The sequence below is a fragment of the Paroedura picta genome, chromosome 7 (assembly GCF_049243985.1).
Source record: "Paroedura picta isolate Pp20150507F chromosome 7, Ppicta_v3.0, whole genome shotgun sequence".
Lineage (NCBI taxonomy): Eukaryota > Metazoa > Chordata > Lepidosauria > Squamata > Gekkonidae > Paroedura > Paroedura picta.
This window is the reverse complement of record NC_135375.1, coordinates 12,972,575-12,989,898: the sequence shown is the minus strand read 5'-3', so window position 1 is coordinate 12,989,898 and position 17,324 is coordinate 12,972,575. Positions and strand designations below refer to the sequence as shown.

General features: G+C 51.4%; 1 protein-coding gene across 1 annotated transcript in view; it reads left to right on the top strand.

Annotated features, from left to right (window-relative positions):
* Positions 1–1,237: 1,237 nt before the first annotated feature.
* Positions 1,238–17,324, top strand: part of SMAD7 (SMAD family member 7) — a 54,304-nt gene continuing 38,217 nt past the window's right edge. Inside the window, exons 1-3 of the mRNA XM_077346757.1 lie at positions 1,238–1,999; positions 3,853–3,906; positions 11,875–11,949. Of these exons, the coding sequence (XP_077202872.1) occupies positions 1,246–1,999; positions 3,853–3,906; positions 11,875–11,949 (883 nt within the window). The 5' untranslated portion in view covers positions 1,238–1,245. The remainder of the gene's footprint in view (positions 2,000–3,852; positions 3,907–11,874; positions 11,950–17,324) is intronic.

Sequence of the window (17,324 nt, the reverse complement as noted above, 5' to 3'; positions counted from 1 at the left end):
GAGAGGAGAGGAGAGGAGGAGAGGCGAGCGCCGCGCCAGCCCGCCCGCCCCACCCGCGCACCAGAGAGGCACCGCGGCGCCGCGCGGCCAGCTTTGCCCTCCTTGCACGGCGCACGGGGCCACCGGCCAGGCTCCCCCTGGGCTCGCGGCGGCCGCCCAGCTGCAAGGCGAGCGGAGCAGAGCGCGCCCTCCGGAGCGCACCGCCGCTGCTGCCTCTGGTCGGGCTGCCCTGGCCGAGGAAGAAGGGAGCGGAAAAGCGGCGGCGGCGGCCAGAGCCAAGGCGGAGGCGAGCCAAGGCGAAAGGCGGAGGAGGAGGCGGAGCGGCGAGAAGGCGGGCGGCGGCGGCGGCGGCTTTCCCTCCCTCTCGGCCGCGTTGCGCGTCTGGAGAGAGGCGATGCCCGGGCTGGAAGGAGGAGCGGGAGGAGGCAGGAGCAGAGGCCGGCCGGGCGCCCGCTGAAGGAGCACAGCAGAGCAGAGCAGAGCGAGACAAAGCCGGCCCGGAGAGCAGCCGCCGCAGCAGCAGCCGCAGCAGCAGTAGTAGCGCAGGAGCCGTCTCCGCCACCGACGCCTGCGGGGGAGAAGCGGGCGCCGAGAGGGCCGGGCCCGAGAACTTTTGCCCCGGGAAACTGGGAAGGCCCCCCGGCGCGGAGGAGGCGGAGGAGGAGAAGCGGCGCCAGGCCCGTCGAGGAGAGGCGGCGAGCGGCCGTCGGAAGAAAAGGGACCTTTGGATACCTTTTTTTGGAACCATTTTTGCGGTGGGTGTTTTTGATACCCCTCCCACCCGCCTTTTGCGGGGGCTCGCTTCCCGGTGCCCGTCGAGGTGCTCCCCGCCGCCTCTGCCCTCCGCCTTCGCTCGGGCTTGGATTTAACGCCGACCTCGGAGCCCTTCGAGACGCGTCGCGGGAAGGAGCCCAGGAGAAAGGTGGCGAGGAATTTCTCGGGGACCATTTTGGGCACCGGAGCCCCCCTCTGACCCGCTTCCCGGCGCACTCCGGGCCTTGGGAAGGCCGCCTCGACGGGGGCTCCTACGCTTCCCGGGGGTGGGCGGCCAAGGGGGCGTAGCTCCCCCATCGCGACCCCTCCCTTGAGGAAGAGGAAAAAGGACCCCTCTTGAAAGAAGCCGGGCAGGATCTTTTATCCCCCCCCCCCCGCCCGCTGTGGATCTAGAAGGCTTTCTGCTCGGGGAGGTGCGCGCGAGCGAGCGAGGCGGAGGATTCGAACCCAGGCCTCGCACCCGACCGGCGCATGCTGCAGCTGGCTCTGGCGGGCGCAGCACCCAAAGGAGTCGCCGCCGCCGCTGCTGCCGGAGCCGCAGCCCCGCGGCCGCCCCCGGCCTCGCTGCTGTGTGCCCGTTTCTTCCCCATCATTTCAGGCTGCTTATCCTGGCTGCCTGGACTCGGCTCCCGGATTCTTCATGAGTGGCGGACGGCATGCCCGTTTCTTAGCCGCGGAGCCTTCTTCTCGTCCCGCATGTTCAGGACCAAACGCTCGGCGCTCGTGCGAAGACTCTGGCGGAGCCGGGCGCCCGGCGGGGAAGAAGGAGGCGGCGGCGGCGGCGGAGGAGGAGGCGGCGGAGACCTGGCCGAAGGCGCGGCGGACAGCCGGGCGCATGGGGCCGGCGGCGTCGGTGGCCGGGGCTGTTGCATGGGCAAGGCGGCCAAGCTGGCCAAGGCGCACCTGGGCTCGGAGGCGGAACTGAAGGCGCTGACCCACGCGGTGCTGAAGCGGCTCAAGGAGAAGCACCTGGAGGGCCTCTTGCAGGCCGTCGAGACCAAGGGCGCCGCCCGCACCGCCTGCCTCCTGCTGCCCGGCAAGGTGGACTCCAAGCTGGGCCCGCACTGGTACTCCCTGCCGCTGCTCCTCGGCAAGGTCTTCCGCTGGCCCGACCTCAGGCCCTGCTCGGAAGTCAAGCGCCTCGCGTGCTGCGAATCCTACGGCAAGGCGCACCCGGACCTGGTCTGCTGCAACCCCTACCACCTCAGCCGCCTCTGCGAACTCGGTAAGTCGGCCCCCGCCATGCATCTTGCGCAGTTGCACGTGTGCGCGTGTCTTGCGCGCCTGGCAAGGGGGGGGGGAAAGGTGTTGTGTGAACGGACACGCGAGTTGGGCCTGCCCACTTCGGGAAGCACTTTCCCCCTGCTGCCTTTGGGCGCCCTCCCGAGTCGGGAGAGCCTTGCGTCGCTGTCGAGCGCGCCCGGCTCGCAGAGGGATCCCCAAGGCGGTTGTCTGGGTCAAACTCGCCTCTTTGTTTTTGCTGCAGCCCAGCAAAGCCATCAGGGCCCGCGGGACTCTCTTTGGGCAGCGGCTCCCTGTGGATGGCTGCGTGCTTCTGCGAAGCGGGGGGTGGATTGGGGGGGGGGGAAAGAGAAATTCCCAGGGTGAGTTTTAATTTTAGCTTGTAAAAAAGCCCGAGGGGAGTTTGTGCGCAGCGTTGGACAGCCCGTCGCTTTTGCCAAACCAGAAAGAAGGGGGGGGGGGAAATTGTACTGTAGTTTTGGGTGTGTTCCTGCACGGTTCCTGCGGTTCTGCGTGCTAAAGGGAGACCTGGAGTTCATGCAACACCCAGCTTGAATGTTGTCAGGGCTTCCTTGCTAAGTTTTTTTTTGGGGGGGGAGCATCCAGGTTATTCACAGGAAGATCCAATATGAAGGTTTCCACCGATCCTAGGGACTTGGCCCCTGGTAGGGTTAGATTTCTGCCAAGGCCTCGCTGCACAGGGCTGCAAAGGAGCCTTCGTTGCATGTAGGTTTTGCAAAGAAATCTGCCTCCGCAGCTTCGGCTCTCCGTGTCCCGTCCCGCCGAAGGTTTTGCAGAGAAGGGAAACTCGCCCAGCGTCTCCCTCCCTCTTTCAGTACTTGGCCGCGGCGGTAATGTCACGAGAGAGGCAGAAAACGCACGTAGTTTCCAAGCAAATGCAGGCGACCCTGTTTCTTCGCTTCCCTTCTCCGGACAAGTTGCCCTTTTGGGGGGGCTTCCAAACCGGGAAGGGTCAAGGGGGCGGGGAGGGAGCGGGAGAGACCGAGAAGCCCGGCTGGAGATCGTCTGCGCGAAAGTTTCAAAAAAAAAAAAAAAAGTTCAAAGGGTTGGTATGTTTCGAACCCATCCCCCCCCACCCCGGGCCTCGAACCCGCTCCTTAACAAAATCGGCCACTTTGTATTCGGGAGGGGCGGGGCGGTGTTTACAGCCGGCTCATTTGCAAGAGGGGTGTTTTTTTGGGGGGGGGGTCAAGAAAGCATGTTTGCAGCCCCCCCTCCCCGGTCGCAAGAACTACCGCGTTTCTTTAAAAAAAAATTGAAAAATTCTTTTGCAAACTCGGTGCGTAAGGAGAGGCGACAAAACAGAGCAAGATTAAGAGTTTGGGGGGGAGGTTAAAAGGAAGAGGGGGGAGGGGGAAGGCGAGTCTGAATTGGGTGGCCTGCAAATTCCGCGCCCCCCCCCTGTCCTCCCACCCCCACCCCCTCTTTTTTTTCCCGGGGCTTTCTGCGAAATGTTAAGTGCGCATGCAAACCTGCCTTGCTGGGGGATTATCAGGGAGCCGGGATCAGTTGGTGCTTTCCAGGCCAGCCAAGGAAGGCCCGCTGGAGACAGCCAGAAGAGCAGATAGCACGAGCGACTGGCGCCAGCCGGCCCCTTTTGTTTATCTGACAGTGGAATATCAAGGCAAATCGGCCGCCTGGCTGCCCTGCCTCCAACCCCCAGAGCTAAAGACAAACTGTATTGCTACAAGAATGCCTGTGTTATCATAAGTTCCTATCTCCCCCCTCCCTCCCTTCCCTCTCTCTCTCCCTCTCCCCCCCTTTCCTCCTTCTCATGGCCCTGCATTTATTTTCTCGGTTCTTTTCTAATTCCAGAGTCTCCCCCTCCTCCTTATACCAGATACCCAATGGATTTTCTCAAACCAACTGGTAAGTGAAAGATTTCGGGGGGGCGGTTTGGTAGCAAAACTTGAGAGCTGGGGAAGAGGGGGGGGGAAAGGGAGGGAGGGTTTTTGGGGAGAGCAGTCTGGGACATGCAGGCATTCCCCCCTCCCCCTTGCACAGTTCTTTCCTCTTTTTTAAAAAAAAAATTGTGTTCCTTTGGGTTTTTTTCCCCCTTTTTGGATCTTGGGAACCAAACTGGCCCACCAGTTTTTTGCCCTGGGCTTGGACAGCGTTCCTAGATAGATTGATTGTGAGCCAGCCTTATATTAAGATAATAGGGGTTGACTCCAGAGTCAGTGTGGACTGGGAAAGGGGGGGGGGATTTGTTCAACTTTTTTTGTTCTTCGAAAACTTCCGAAGCGGGCAAGATAACCGCAAAGATCCTCTCTCACTTGAAAGCCAGCTCTGTTCGGGTCAGCTGCGGTTTTACCTTGTTTGTAGACTCCATCTCCCAGTCTTGGAAAACAAGTGCTTCCTTACTGGCACCCGGCTCTTGGGAGTGTGTTTACTCTGAAGTAAGCCCAGCTAGGTTCAGCCAGGCCAGCTCCTGAGAGAGGTATCCCCGCCTCTTTCGGCTTCTTTAAAAAGCAAACAAACCCAAATCCCATGCCTTTGAAGACGGGCATGCCTGGCGACAGGTCAGCCAAAATAGTTTGCCCGTATTATTAGCAGCAAGAGGAACACTGAGAAAGCTGTATTTCTTTTCTTTCTTCCTTTTTAAAAAAGAGGACGGAAAATAGCATGGGTAAAATTGTGTATCTGGTGGGTGTCTTGAAAGGTAAGCAGATAGGCAGGGAGAGAGTGAGAGATTTTCATCCAGCCCTGGAACTTTGAAAGCTTGAAAATATATTATATTGTAAAGAGGCGAGCTGACATTTTTAGCCCAACTTCTCTCTGCATGTTTGTTGCTTGTAACTGGGTGGCATTTTGCCAGGGCCCATTCCGAGCCTGGCACCAGGCTCTCTTGTGGTTGTCTGCATAAACATTTTGGCTGACAGTGGGCTCACCCTGTGCTAGATAAATAGCACTTGCATTGTGGAAAAGAGAGAGGGAGAGAGAGAGAGTGCTCTTCTCCAGAGATTGCAGAGAAGGGCCTGGGTGCAAATCAGAAACGTGGACGAAATGCACAGGGAGGGGGGACCAAATTCCACAGAGGCCCTTCCTTGCCTCTCCGGGTGATTGATGGACTGAGATGCAGATCGGCAAAGCAGTGGCCTTCATTGATTACATCCTGATGGCAGAGCAGTGCTGGCTAAAAATAGATTCCCTTTGGGAAAGCCCAGCTTCAGGCCGTGGTGGCTAACAGCTCCCCTCTCCCTTGCAAAGTTACGGATCTGGTCAGTTCATAAAGTTCGGAACAATCCGTTGAGCCCCATCCCACCTGCAAGGTTAACTGTTTCTCCTGGCGATGGTTCACCCTGGCTTTCAGAAAAAGATCTTGTGTCTTTCCTGACTGGAAGCTCCTTGCAGGCGGGGAATCAGTGCTTTACCAAGTGTGGGAAGCCAGAATGAGGAATTTTTGCTGCTGTTGTGATCATTGTGTTTTCAGGAATTGGGGTCGAGGTATCCCCCTCCCCCCCTTAATTATGCTTGCATTTTCTCTGCTGTCTTGTTATTGTCACGTTGCTGGTCTTGTCTTTTCAAATGCATCCTTCCCTCCCAGGACTAGAGAGCAGTATAGGTGTATGGTCTGGGCAAGAAGGTTAAATGTTGAGCGGAGCCAATAGATCGCATGGGATATTCACCTTGTAGCCTGCCCTGTCTTTTGGAAGAGTTTTTATTGCTCGCTCTAGTGGGGACTCCCCTCTGCTGGGTTGAGCACAGGATCCAGAAGTGCCTTAAAGACCAACCAAATCTTCCAGCTATATGCTTTAGAGCAGGGGTAGTCAAACTGCGGCCTTCCAGATGTCCATGGACTACAATTCCCAGGAGCCCCTGCCAGCACAGGTAGGGGCTCATGGGAATTGTGGTCCACGGACATCTGGAAAGCGACTGTTTGGCCCAGCCCTTTCTCATGGTGATGGAACTTCAGCCAGTTTCTTTTTTATTGAGCTGGCGGGTTTCCAGTGGATGTCGGACCCCACAGAGTGGAAGCAAACCTCCCTGTCCCCTCCCTTGCCTCTCTGCCTCAGTTTCCCACCCGTAAATGGAGAATGGAGACGCCTTTGTACACATAAACTGGGCACTAAGCTAGAAAACATGTGCTCCAAGTCAGGGTAGTTAAGGTCTTGAATTTTTTTTTATTGCTTTATTTGTCCATTGCAAGCATGGTGAGTAGCTGGCAGAAGGATAGGTGTGAGAGAGAATGGTTTTGGGGGCTGCTTTCTCCGTTTGTGGAGTGATATATTTATTCATTAGTAAGTGTTGACATAACGTAGCAAAAAACTGTGTGTAAACAGAAAAGCCACAGGGCTTAAAAGATGCCGTTTTGGAAAGGGGGGGGGGAGTTCTCTATATTAACCAATGGGAAGTGATTAACGGGGCCAGTCGGAAATTGAAAAGAAAAATAGCAGGCTTACTCACCCCCCAGCCCCCTCCCCCCAGTCCATTTGGCAGTGGGACTTTGAATATTACAACATACGGAGAGACAAAAATACCCCATAAGTCTGTCATTGCAGGTGGTTGACTCCTGTGATAACTTCCTCTTTCGTGCAGGCCATTGTGAAGGGGGGAAGAGAGTAAGAGAGTTCAGTGTAGTTAATATGGTTGGGAGCTTTTTCGTGTTCTTACGTTTTCTCACACGTTTAAGTATTGGGAGGTGTTGCTGAATATTGTCTCCTTGGTGAGAGAGAGAGAGAGAAAGAGACCTGGGCTCATTATGTACACATCGGCAATACACTTTCTCCTCTTCCGCACAGGAAAACCCAACTGCAAAAGCACTCTGAAAGTGCATTATCCGACGTGTGCATAATGGGCCCTGGTGAGAAATGAATCCTGTGGCTCCCTGAGCTTTCTTAGCTGGGTCAGTTGTTGTAGATATAGGCAAGTTTTTGGAGTCACACAGAATTCTTCAGCAAGTGTTATTCAACTGTGGGAACAGAGCTGCTAGACCAATTCAAATCTTTGCATAGCAGTCTAATAGGAAACCGTTTCCGGTAAGGTCTGGGGTAAATAACAAGACTTGGAGGATGTGGTGTTATGGTCTTTGTTATATAATCTGGCTTTAACTTAAAAAAAAATGTTTTGAGCTGATACATTGGAAGAAATTTCAGAGCTGTTTTCCGGTGGCTCGGAAGCAAGAAGTGGACGGAATTCCTTAATTCCCCCCCTCCCCCCAATCTTTTGGCTTTTCAGTCAGCTGTTCTAAAAGGTCAGCATCCATCGCAGTTTTTTGCAGTTGGGTTTAGCTTACCTGTAGCCCTCTCCCATTCGCCGAAGACTGTTTTGATGTCTTTGGTGACCTCCCTGGTACAAGCCACAAAGGCCTTAGGTGGGTTGTCTCTGCTGTCACCCCAGGATCAAATGGTTTCTGGTGTGCCTGAACTTGGAATTGGCACTTGCCTTGAAAATATAGTTTTCGGCATCAACAGATACGGTTGAAATGAGTTGATGGGAGATCCACCTTCAGATCAGCCTGATAAAAATTGTGTAATATTAAATTGTGTAAGATTGAGCTAGTTTTTTTTTACAGTGAGGTTCTGTAACTGAGCGGAGAGATGTTCTGATATTGAGTTCCGCACATGTTTTAAAGAGTGCAGGGTGTTTGCAAGGAGATTGGGCACTCTGAACTCCCCATGTGAGTCGTACAGGTGAATTAATTCACCCAAGCTTGGGTATCTCGAAGGGTTTCCCCCTTCTGCACTTGATTATCCTCTCCACCCCACTGCCAGCACTGAACATTTCAGGGGAAAGCTTGCATCTTGAGATGATGTGTAAATTCTGCCTGTGCTTTGAGGTCCGTAGTGGGCCATTCACAGATGCCAAGTAGTAGCAAGTGATCAGGTTTGACCTAGCTTTGGCCTTCTTAAGGCAAAGCTGTGTTAAGCGAGAATTCAAGATTGTAGCACGTACGGTGCAAAGATGTAATGCATGCACATGAGAGAGAACAGCTGAAGAAATGCATGGCCGTTTCTTGTGTATCAATTCTAACAGTGGGAACTATGCAAATAGCTAAATGAGGTCCTTATAATGATATCTTGGTCTCCTGAAGTTTTCAAAGAAGGTGCCAAAGTTCTGTCAGAAGTAGTTCTGGATGGCTTTTGGCCTAAGATCCACCAGATAGTGTAGAATGAAGGCTAAGACTGTTCCCGTTTATTTCTAATAGTCTGCTACAGGGGAAGTCAAACTGCAGCCTTCCAGATGTCCACGGACTACAATTCCCATGAGCCCCTGCCAATGCTGGCTGGGGCTCATGGGAATTGTAGTCCGTGGACATCTGGAAGGCTGCAGTTTGACTACCCCTGGTCTACTGTAAGGAATGGTGTGCTGACCTGGATGGCCCAGGCTAGCTCAATCTCATCAGGTCTCAAAAGCTAAGCAGGGTCCGTCCTGGTTGGTTCTTGGATGGGAGACCACCAAGGTAGTTCAGGGTTGTTTGCTAAATACAAAGACAGGCAGTGGCAAACCTCTGCTCCTCTCTTGACTAGTTAGGAGTTGCTATATTCTGCGTTGGTCTGAAGTAGCACAACAAAAATAAGAGTCCAATAGGATCTTCTCAAGACCAACGAAGGATTTATTCAAGGCATGAGCTTTTGAGGGCATGCCCTCTTCCTCAGACTAAATGACCAACCATCATGAGTGTAGAGATACAAGGCAAAAGGAAATTATGGCAAATAAGTAAAACTGTGCCATAATATCCAACTTAAGCCATATGGCTCCAGTTAACATCAAGTCCCAGCTGACCTAGTTATTTCTTGGTCCTCACATCTGCAGAAATCATGTTGTTTCCTAGTCTTCCAATTAACTTGGGGCAGGGTATGGGGTAGGTGGGGTGTCATCCCATTTTATCAATACAGTGATGCTGTAGAGTAGGTTTGTCTGTGCAGTTGTGAGTGGTTTGAGGCCTACCAGTTTGGACGCTGGCTTTCCTTAGACCTTGAAAGAGAAAGCCACAACTTGGAACAAACCCAAGGGGGTCAAGGAGAAAAGGGACTTCGCTTTGTTGTTGTTGTTGTTGTTAGGTGCGAAGTTGTGTCCGACCCATCGCGACCCCATGGACAATGATCCTCCAGGCCTTCCTGTCCTCTACCATTCCTCGAACTAAGGTTCTAGTTGACCTAGGATGCCAACAAACTCTGTCGGGCATTCTTTAATTTTTTTTCAACGAAAGGTATATTCTGTCATGGGATTTTCCCGAAGTGGCTACAGCCCAAACTCAGATTTCAAATATTGATGAAAATGAAAATGTGAAGGACCTTCTCGTTGGAAATAGGGCAAGACACAAAGGGTGTCTGCCTAGTTAAAAACAGTTTTAATTCTTTGCTTCTTTTTTTAAAAAAAACAAGCTATTTCCTTAGAACATAGAAAACAGTGTACATTTAGAAAGCGTATAGCATAGGGCATTTCATAAGTAACTCAATTTCCTGTCTGCCCTATTGTTTTCAGTTTGATTAAGTGTATCCTGTTAAACTGTATATTCCTGTTCAGGGTTATACTTGACTCTGATAAAATGAGATTACACGGCCTCATACGCACACATACATGGGCCCTTTCTCTGTCGGTTCAGGAGTGAGTTCTTGAAAAACAACTTCTAGGAGCGGGTGGTTGGAGAAGCAGCTAACTGTGTGTGTATGTTTGTGTCCATGTCCGTGTTTTTGTTGTCGTGTGTTGCATACACACTACCGCTTGCCCAAATTCTGCATCGCCAAAAGCAATATTGGCACGCTGCCGGCAGTTGAAGGTCAGCTGCAGAGCTAGGTTGGCTTTTGATCTCCTTTCTTTCTGCCCTGGGGGTTACGGGGTTAGGTTTTTTGTTTCAGAAATCTGGATCCAGTTTTCTGAGGGTTCTGTGCTCTTCTGGAAACCGATTATGTCAACAGCGTTGTTGGGGGTTGTGGGCTTTAGAAGCTCTTGAGAAGTTAAGTTGCACACGTTGTTTGGTTCTGGTGCAGAAAAAGAAATCTGAGTCCTGGCTCTGCCAGTGGACCTCCTGAGAGTGTTGGATAAACTTACAGAGGTCTATCTAAACCACGGGTAGTCAAACTGTGGCCCTCTAAGTGTCCCATGAACTACAATTCCTCTGTGTGACACAGAGCGTTAGACTGGATGGGCCATTGGCCTGACCCAACATGGCTTCTCTTATGTCTTTAAGAGCAGGGGTAGTCAACCTGTGGTCCTCCAGATGTGCATGGACTACAATTCCCATGAGCCCCTGCCAGCAAACGCTGGCAGGGGCTCATGGGAATTGTAGTCCATGCACATCTGGAGGACCACAGGTTGACTACCCCTGCTTAAGAGCAGAGGTTAGGCCTGAGCCACCATTGCTACTCTCATGTTTGGGGCAGGAGAATGGCAGGTGTGCTGGATTTGTAAACTGAGCAGGGTTTGTTCTGGTTAGTACTTGTTTGGGAGACCAGCAAGGAAACCCACACTCACGAAGCAGGGGCAGGCAATGGTAAACCACCTATTTGCCTCTGACTACAAAAAAAGGTGTATTTTTTTAATATTCTTACTATTCCAAAGAGGCATAGGTTATTAAGGATGTCTTTAAAAAATTACATTTCTCCCCCCTCCCATTTCAATCCTTTTGCTGATTCTGCAAATCGATGGGGATGCTGATAAACACCAATATCTGGATTAGTCTGATATCACAGATCAGGGTCGCACTATGCGCGTTTATGGTTCTTCCACACTTTCAGAATGTTCTGCATTCATCGTAGCTGAACCAGTGAATGGTTTAGCCCAGGGGTGGCTAGAATGTGGCTCTCCAGATGTCTGTGGAGAACAATTCCCATGAGCCCCTGCCATCACTGGCAGGTGCTCATAGGAATGTAGTCCATGAACATCTAGAGAGCCAGAGTCTGGGCACCCCTGGCTGAGTCATTCTGGGGATGGGCCTCCAGGCTTGCTTGCTTTCCCCTCTGCCCTTCCTCCCTGTGTGCCATTTCACTTCCAGGTCGAGGGACACACCCCAGTATCTGAACCAGAAAAACAACAAAATTACGGCAAATAACAGTTTGCTCCAGACCAGGATATGAAACCCTGGCAGTGGTAGGAAAGCGACGGGCATCATCAGGGACAGGAGTTACCAGTTTGGGGCAGAAATGTAGACGGGTTCCTACTGAACTGGGATTCTAAGAAATTGATTTTTTTGTTTTGTTTTGGACTGCCTCTTTCTCTGCCTGGGGCCCGTCCCTCCGCATCTTTGTCACACCATCTCTAATCAATAGCCTGTGTGGGCCCCTTCCAGCTCTAGAATTCCAAGATTCTAAATCACCATAGATCCAAATTCCATTTTCATCTCCATCTGCAGTTTAGACCAGGGGTAGTCAACCTGTGGTCCTCCAGATGTCCATGGACGACAATTCCCATGAGCCCCTGCCAGCAAACGCTGGCAGGGGCTCATGGGAATTGTCGTCCATGAACATCTGGAGGACCACAGGTTGACTACCCCTGGCTTAGACATGGCAACCCGGATTTCATGGACCCGGATGACTAGGAGGCGCTCAAAATTCACTTGGCAAAGAAACGGGGAGGGGGGGGCAGGGCGAGAGCCCGGAGAGAAGATCCCGGCCAGCCTGTAATCTTGTGCTCTCTGACGACTATGATTAAGTGGCCCAGCAGATCCTAGACGTGGGTGATGGGTTAGGGTGGATGTATCATGAAGAATTGCGCTGTCTCTGTGCAGACAATTAGTAATAACTTCCTGCTAAATGCCATGGAATGTGCTTCGTTTGTCTGGAGACATTGTTTGCAGTTGAGCCTTTAAAAAAAAAAGAAGAATTTCCTTTCTAAAGATTGGCACATGGTGCTTCTTTTCTTAATTCGTTTCCCTTTTTTTTTTTTCTGTTGCAGCAAGTTGTCCAGACTCTCTGCCTTCCTCCACTGAGACAGGGGGAACAAATTATCTGGCCCCTGCGGGGCTTTCAGGTAAGGAACAGGGTTTTGTTTGTACCTGTATCGTTGTGCGTTTCAAAGACGGTTTGAAAGAGGAGTATGGATCTTGTATAAGCCTGCGACATTGCAGAGCAGGGTAGCTCTGATATAGCTTAAAGAGAGTCTTACATTTGCAGGGAAACCTGCTATTAACGAATACTGGAGCTGGTTAGCCGTTGTCCAAAGTTTTGTGTTCCCCAGGTTGTGGGAACCAAGAAGAGCTCAGTGGTCCGGTCCGAAGAGTCACAGAGCAACTCAGTTCGTGGCCAAGAATGTGTAACTTGAGTCTTGGGAAGAAATATGGAGTTAAAAAGCTAACGAAGATGCAAGTAGATATCAGGAAAAAAATTTCCACAGTCACGAGTAGTTCAGCAGTAGAATCGACTGCCTGAGGAGGCGGTGAGATCCCCTTACTGGCGGTCTTCAAGCAGCGGCTGGACAGATCCTTATCCTGGATGCGTGAGGCTGATCCTGCATTGAGCAGGGGGTGGGACTAGATGGCCTCTATGGACGCTTCCCCGTCTAGGATTCTAGGAATCTAGTTCAGCACTGGAATAGGCTGCCTTAGGAGGTGGGGAGCTCCCCCTCATTGGCTGTCTTCAAGCAGTGGCTGGGCAGATCCTTATTCTGGATGCTTCAGGCTGATCCTGCATTGAGCAGGGGGTGGGACTAGATGGCCTGCATGGCCCCTTCCCACTCTAGGATTCCAAGATTCTAAATCATCTTCATCCCAGTTGCTTGGCCAATGCAAAAGTCATGCTAAGGAAGAAGAAAAAACACAGTTGTATAGAACGTTACAGCTAACTCTGAAAGTGGGAAGAAATGGTTTAGTCCTGTAGGCGTTGGCATCACGTATTTAGACACCGGCCCTACACAGGGTTGGAAAATTATTTCATATTCATAGGCGGCACATTGCCCAAGGTTGACCTAGTTTTTGTAACTACCAAATAGCAGGATCTTTGCTCACGGTAGCTGGGGAACTCTGTCTTTGAGGTGCCATGCAAGCATACTGCTTCTCTCATGACCCCCCCCCCCTCGCCTCCCTGATTCAGTGGGATATTAGTTTTACATGATGCCATTATGCAGCACTATTGGGTGTCATAGCCTGGAAGGGTTTGGAGAGGCCGTGTCTTCCTGTCTGCAGCATGAGCGATCCGTCAGCTCCGCAACCTGTGAGTCCCTTCCCCACCTACCCCGGCGGAGACCTAGTGGAGATGCTAGATGAAAGCAGCTGAGTCTGCCAGCTGCAACCCAGCAGTTAGCTGGGGGCATTGTCTTGACTGTGATTTATGCTTTTGAGAGCTAAATTATATAGTGTCCACTGCATGGGTGTGCCACAGCAAGCAGGCTCGGTGTGTGTCTGGGTGAGCTGGTGTGTTCTTGCAAGGGTGCAAGCTGAGGCTGGTTCGGAGCGCCGAAGGTGGGGTGCAGAATGTTTCAGGCTGCTCATCTTTTCAGTGTGCTTGGGGGGGGGGTGGAACTCAAGCTCCCCCAAACCCTTTTGGACTCCCCTCTCGCACTTGCCGTGTTCATGACCGCAACCCTGGTCCCGCCAAGGTCAAAAGAAAGTCGGCAGGACTTAACCGTGAAAGCGAGCGTCTGAAAAAGAGGGTTTCTTCTTCTAAACGTAGCCCCTCTGTATTTCTCTTGCTCGTGCCAAGAAAATACTTGTCCGGACTCGCGTAGTATGGGAAGAGAGTTTATCCTTTGCCAAAGAGTCCTCGCTTGATTTAGGCTTTATGGGTTAATTGCACTTTGCTCATTGCCCTATGACTGGAATGTCCCAAATATGTCGGCCCTTTTCCTCTTGGTGTACTTGTGTTTTGTCGGGGTGTGTATACTTGTTTCCCCAGGAACTGCACCAAGCGTGACCTGGCCTATTTCACCCTTAAGACCAGTCTCATCCAAAGTATAGGCTTTTGCGTGCATGCACACAATTATTTATTCAATTTATGCACCGCCCCTCACTGTGCCATCTCTGGGTGATGTACACAGAACCAATAAGCCAGAATGTACATTAAGCCGCTTTTGACAATTGAGAACAGAACAGTCACTTCAGTTTAATAAGCAACAGCAACGTAACTTGGAAACATGAGCAAGTGCAGGAATTAAGAAGGTGAAGACCAAGGCTTCAGGGGGCCATCCATTGTTGGTCTTTAGCTGAAAGCCTGGTGGGACAACTTTTGCAGGCCCTTAAGATCCATTAGGGCCCTGATCTCACTTGAGAGCTTGTTCCACTAGTTTGGGGCCACGGTCAAAAAGGCCCTGGCTCTTCAGGGCCAGGGATCACCAATCTGTAAGAGTGGTTGGAGCATACCTTCAGACCCATACAGCCCAAATGTCAAACTTTTTCCTGCCATGAAGTAACTTACCTGAACCCCTCCCTGCTTGCTTTTCTTTAATAGTAACATCTGCCCAGCCTGTGTTACTTGAGAGGAAGGAAGTATCCTAGCTGTTTAAAGGGCTCTGATGGGACTTAATCTAATGAGTGCGGGGGGGGGGGGGAAGGAAGAAAGGAAAGACCCTTTGTGGTTTAGTGGTGTTTGATTTTCGGTCTGGCCTTTGTGTTGGAAGGCAGACCTGTGGGAAGGAGGGTGAAAACAAGGTGGCACCTTTAAGACGGACAAAAGTTTAATTCTGGGTATGTTTAAAGAGTGGGGGAAACCTGAGGGATGTACAAATGTGAAAGAAGGAAAGGGAGGAGCAAGAATCCAATAGAACCTAGAATCCTGGAGTTAGAAGGGACCTCCTGGGTCATCTAGTCCAACCCCCTGCACTATGCAGGACACTCAGAACCTAAAAGGTGAACAACATTCATGGCTTCCGTGAATCACTGCTCACTGTTTTGTTTTTATATTGCCCTCCCACTTGTAAAGATTTGTGCTGATGGCATTTTGGCCTGTCAAGCCTGCTGGAGAAGCAGGGGGAAAGAGAGAAGGTCTGTCTCACAGGTCAGGCCGAACGAGTAGGATCTATTTTTGCAAAGATTCTGACCCTTGAATGCACCCTCGAGTGGATGTATTCTGCCCCTCACCCCCACCCCCCATTCTGGGTTTTGAACTTTGCTGTGCCAGAATTTTTTTTTAAAAGCGGGAGATGATCTCTTAAAACCCAGTGTCTGCTGGTGTGGTTTTGCATTGCTATGTAATAGTAGATGTTTAATGAGGATGGGGGGGGGGGGGAGGGCTTGGTTCACAAGGCCGGGGCTAGCTCTGTAGACCAAGCTGAACCGAGCATTAAAGGGGAAAAAGCATTCGTTTTGAATTTGGCCTGACTCCCTATCCACTCTGTTGCACACCTATAAGCCGAACCCCTGAATGTTCTCCCCACAGGAGAGGCCAAAGCTTTGAAAGTCGGGAGAGATCCGGAGCACCCATTTGGCTCCTCCGTTCACATCCCTGAGATTAAAGGAGTGTTTACATTAGCTTGGTCCTTTTCAGAGGGGGCCTGTGGAATGCCCCTTGGCCTATAAGGTAGTTGGAAGGTGTATTTGAACAAGACTTAAGGCGAGGTGTTATCAGGTGCACTTTGGCTGCTTTATCTTCAGGAAGAAGCTGCAGTAAGTTATCTAGCGTGTAAGGCTCATAGCTTCCTTCCTTCCCTCCTCCTTTTTTGAAAGATAGCCGGGTCAGAAGCAATCCAATCCGGCCACTTTGGTTTATTAGCCTAAGAAAACACAGACTCTTTCAAAACTAGGGCTGGTTTTAAAAACCAATGGTCCGGTATGTTTCGGTGAATTGTGTGATTTCCACATTGCCGCCCTTCTATGATAGAAGGGCTGCTATTCAGGTGTTAAATGGACTCCAGGGAATGGTAGAGGACAGGAAGGCCTGGAGGGTCATTGTCCAGGGGGTCGCGATGGGTCGGACACGAGTTCGCAACTAACAACAACAAATTCAGGTGTCCTTCGCAGCTGTCATAATGCAGGAAGAAAAGGGCTTCCCTAAATCTAGTAACGATGTCTGTGTAACATTTCTAATATGGAGACCTGAGTTTCATTCACCCCTCCTCCACATGCAGCCAGCTGGGCGACCGTGGGCTAGTCACAGTCCTCTTAGGCCTGTTTTTGCAGTTATCTCAGCACTCTTCTCAGCCCCACCTGCCTCACAAGGTGCCTGTTGTGGGGAGAGGAAGAGAAAGGTGTTTGTAAGCCGCTTTGGCACTCCAGGTAGTGAAAGCGGAGTATAAAAAAAAAGCTCTTCTATTGTCTCTCTTTTTAGTTCATTTGTACTCCACCTTTGTCCCAAGTGGCTTACATCTTTCTCCTTGTCTCCCTTTTGGCTCAAGGTCTCCCAATGAACTTCCATGGCAGAGTAGGGGGTTTGAACCCTTGGCTCCCAGATCCTAGGCCGACTCTCTAACCCACCCCTTTTCAACCTTTTGACCGTGGAGGAGCCTCTAAAATAATTTCTCGGGCTTCGAGGACCCCAGAAGTGATGTCAGAGGGCCACACCCCCCCGTGCCACACCCCTGGAAGTGACATCACTACCTGTACCCTTAGTCCTCCTTTTGTTCCCTCCCCCCAACTTAACTACTACTACGGTGTATGCTGGAAAGAAGAGTAGGAGCCAAGAAGACAGCCTGGACCCCCCCTCCCCACAATACCACTCCACTTCAGAGTTCCTGCAGACCCCCTAAGGGTCCATGGACTCTTGCTTGGGAATCTCTGCTCTAACCTCTCTCCTCCATTTTCACCTCACAACAACCTTGCGAGGTAGCTAAGGCTGAGAGTTCAGTGAGTGGCCCAAGGTCACCCCGCAAGGTTCGGTGACCTAGCACGGATTCAAGCCCCGCCCTGGTTGCGCCTGACCTGTTTCTGACCAGTGGCTCCCAGTCCTTTACGACACGGCCATTCGAATTCCTCGCCCTCCCCCAGCAGTTAGTTGGAATTCAAAGCAGGGGAAGCCCCCCCCCCCCGCCCGACTCTCCCAGTGGTTATGCAGCCTGCTCTTTAAAAAGGTGTTTTACTGCGAAAAGGCGCATCTTAAAAACACTGGGGGGAAAAGGAAACGCTTTTGAGATTTATATATATATATATGCATAATAATTTGGCTGAAGAATGCAGCGAGGCCTGGTGTTTTCGTTACAGGGAATGCCTCTTTATTTTATTTTTTTTAACAGCTACAAACGTTATTCTGCTCAGCTTCATGTGCTCTCCCTGATGAATGGCGGAGGTGTGGGGGGAGAACGGTTGCGGAGAGGATGTGGGAGGGGGACCAGTATGGTACGATGAGAATAACCGGGAGGAGGGGGAGAGGGAGAGAGAGAGAGAGACTCTGCTCAAGTGTTTCCCCCTCGAAAATAACCAATGTGAATCTCTCTTTCACTTGCTCTGTTTGCTGTTTTCCTTCTTTCCTTCCTGGCTTTGG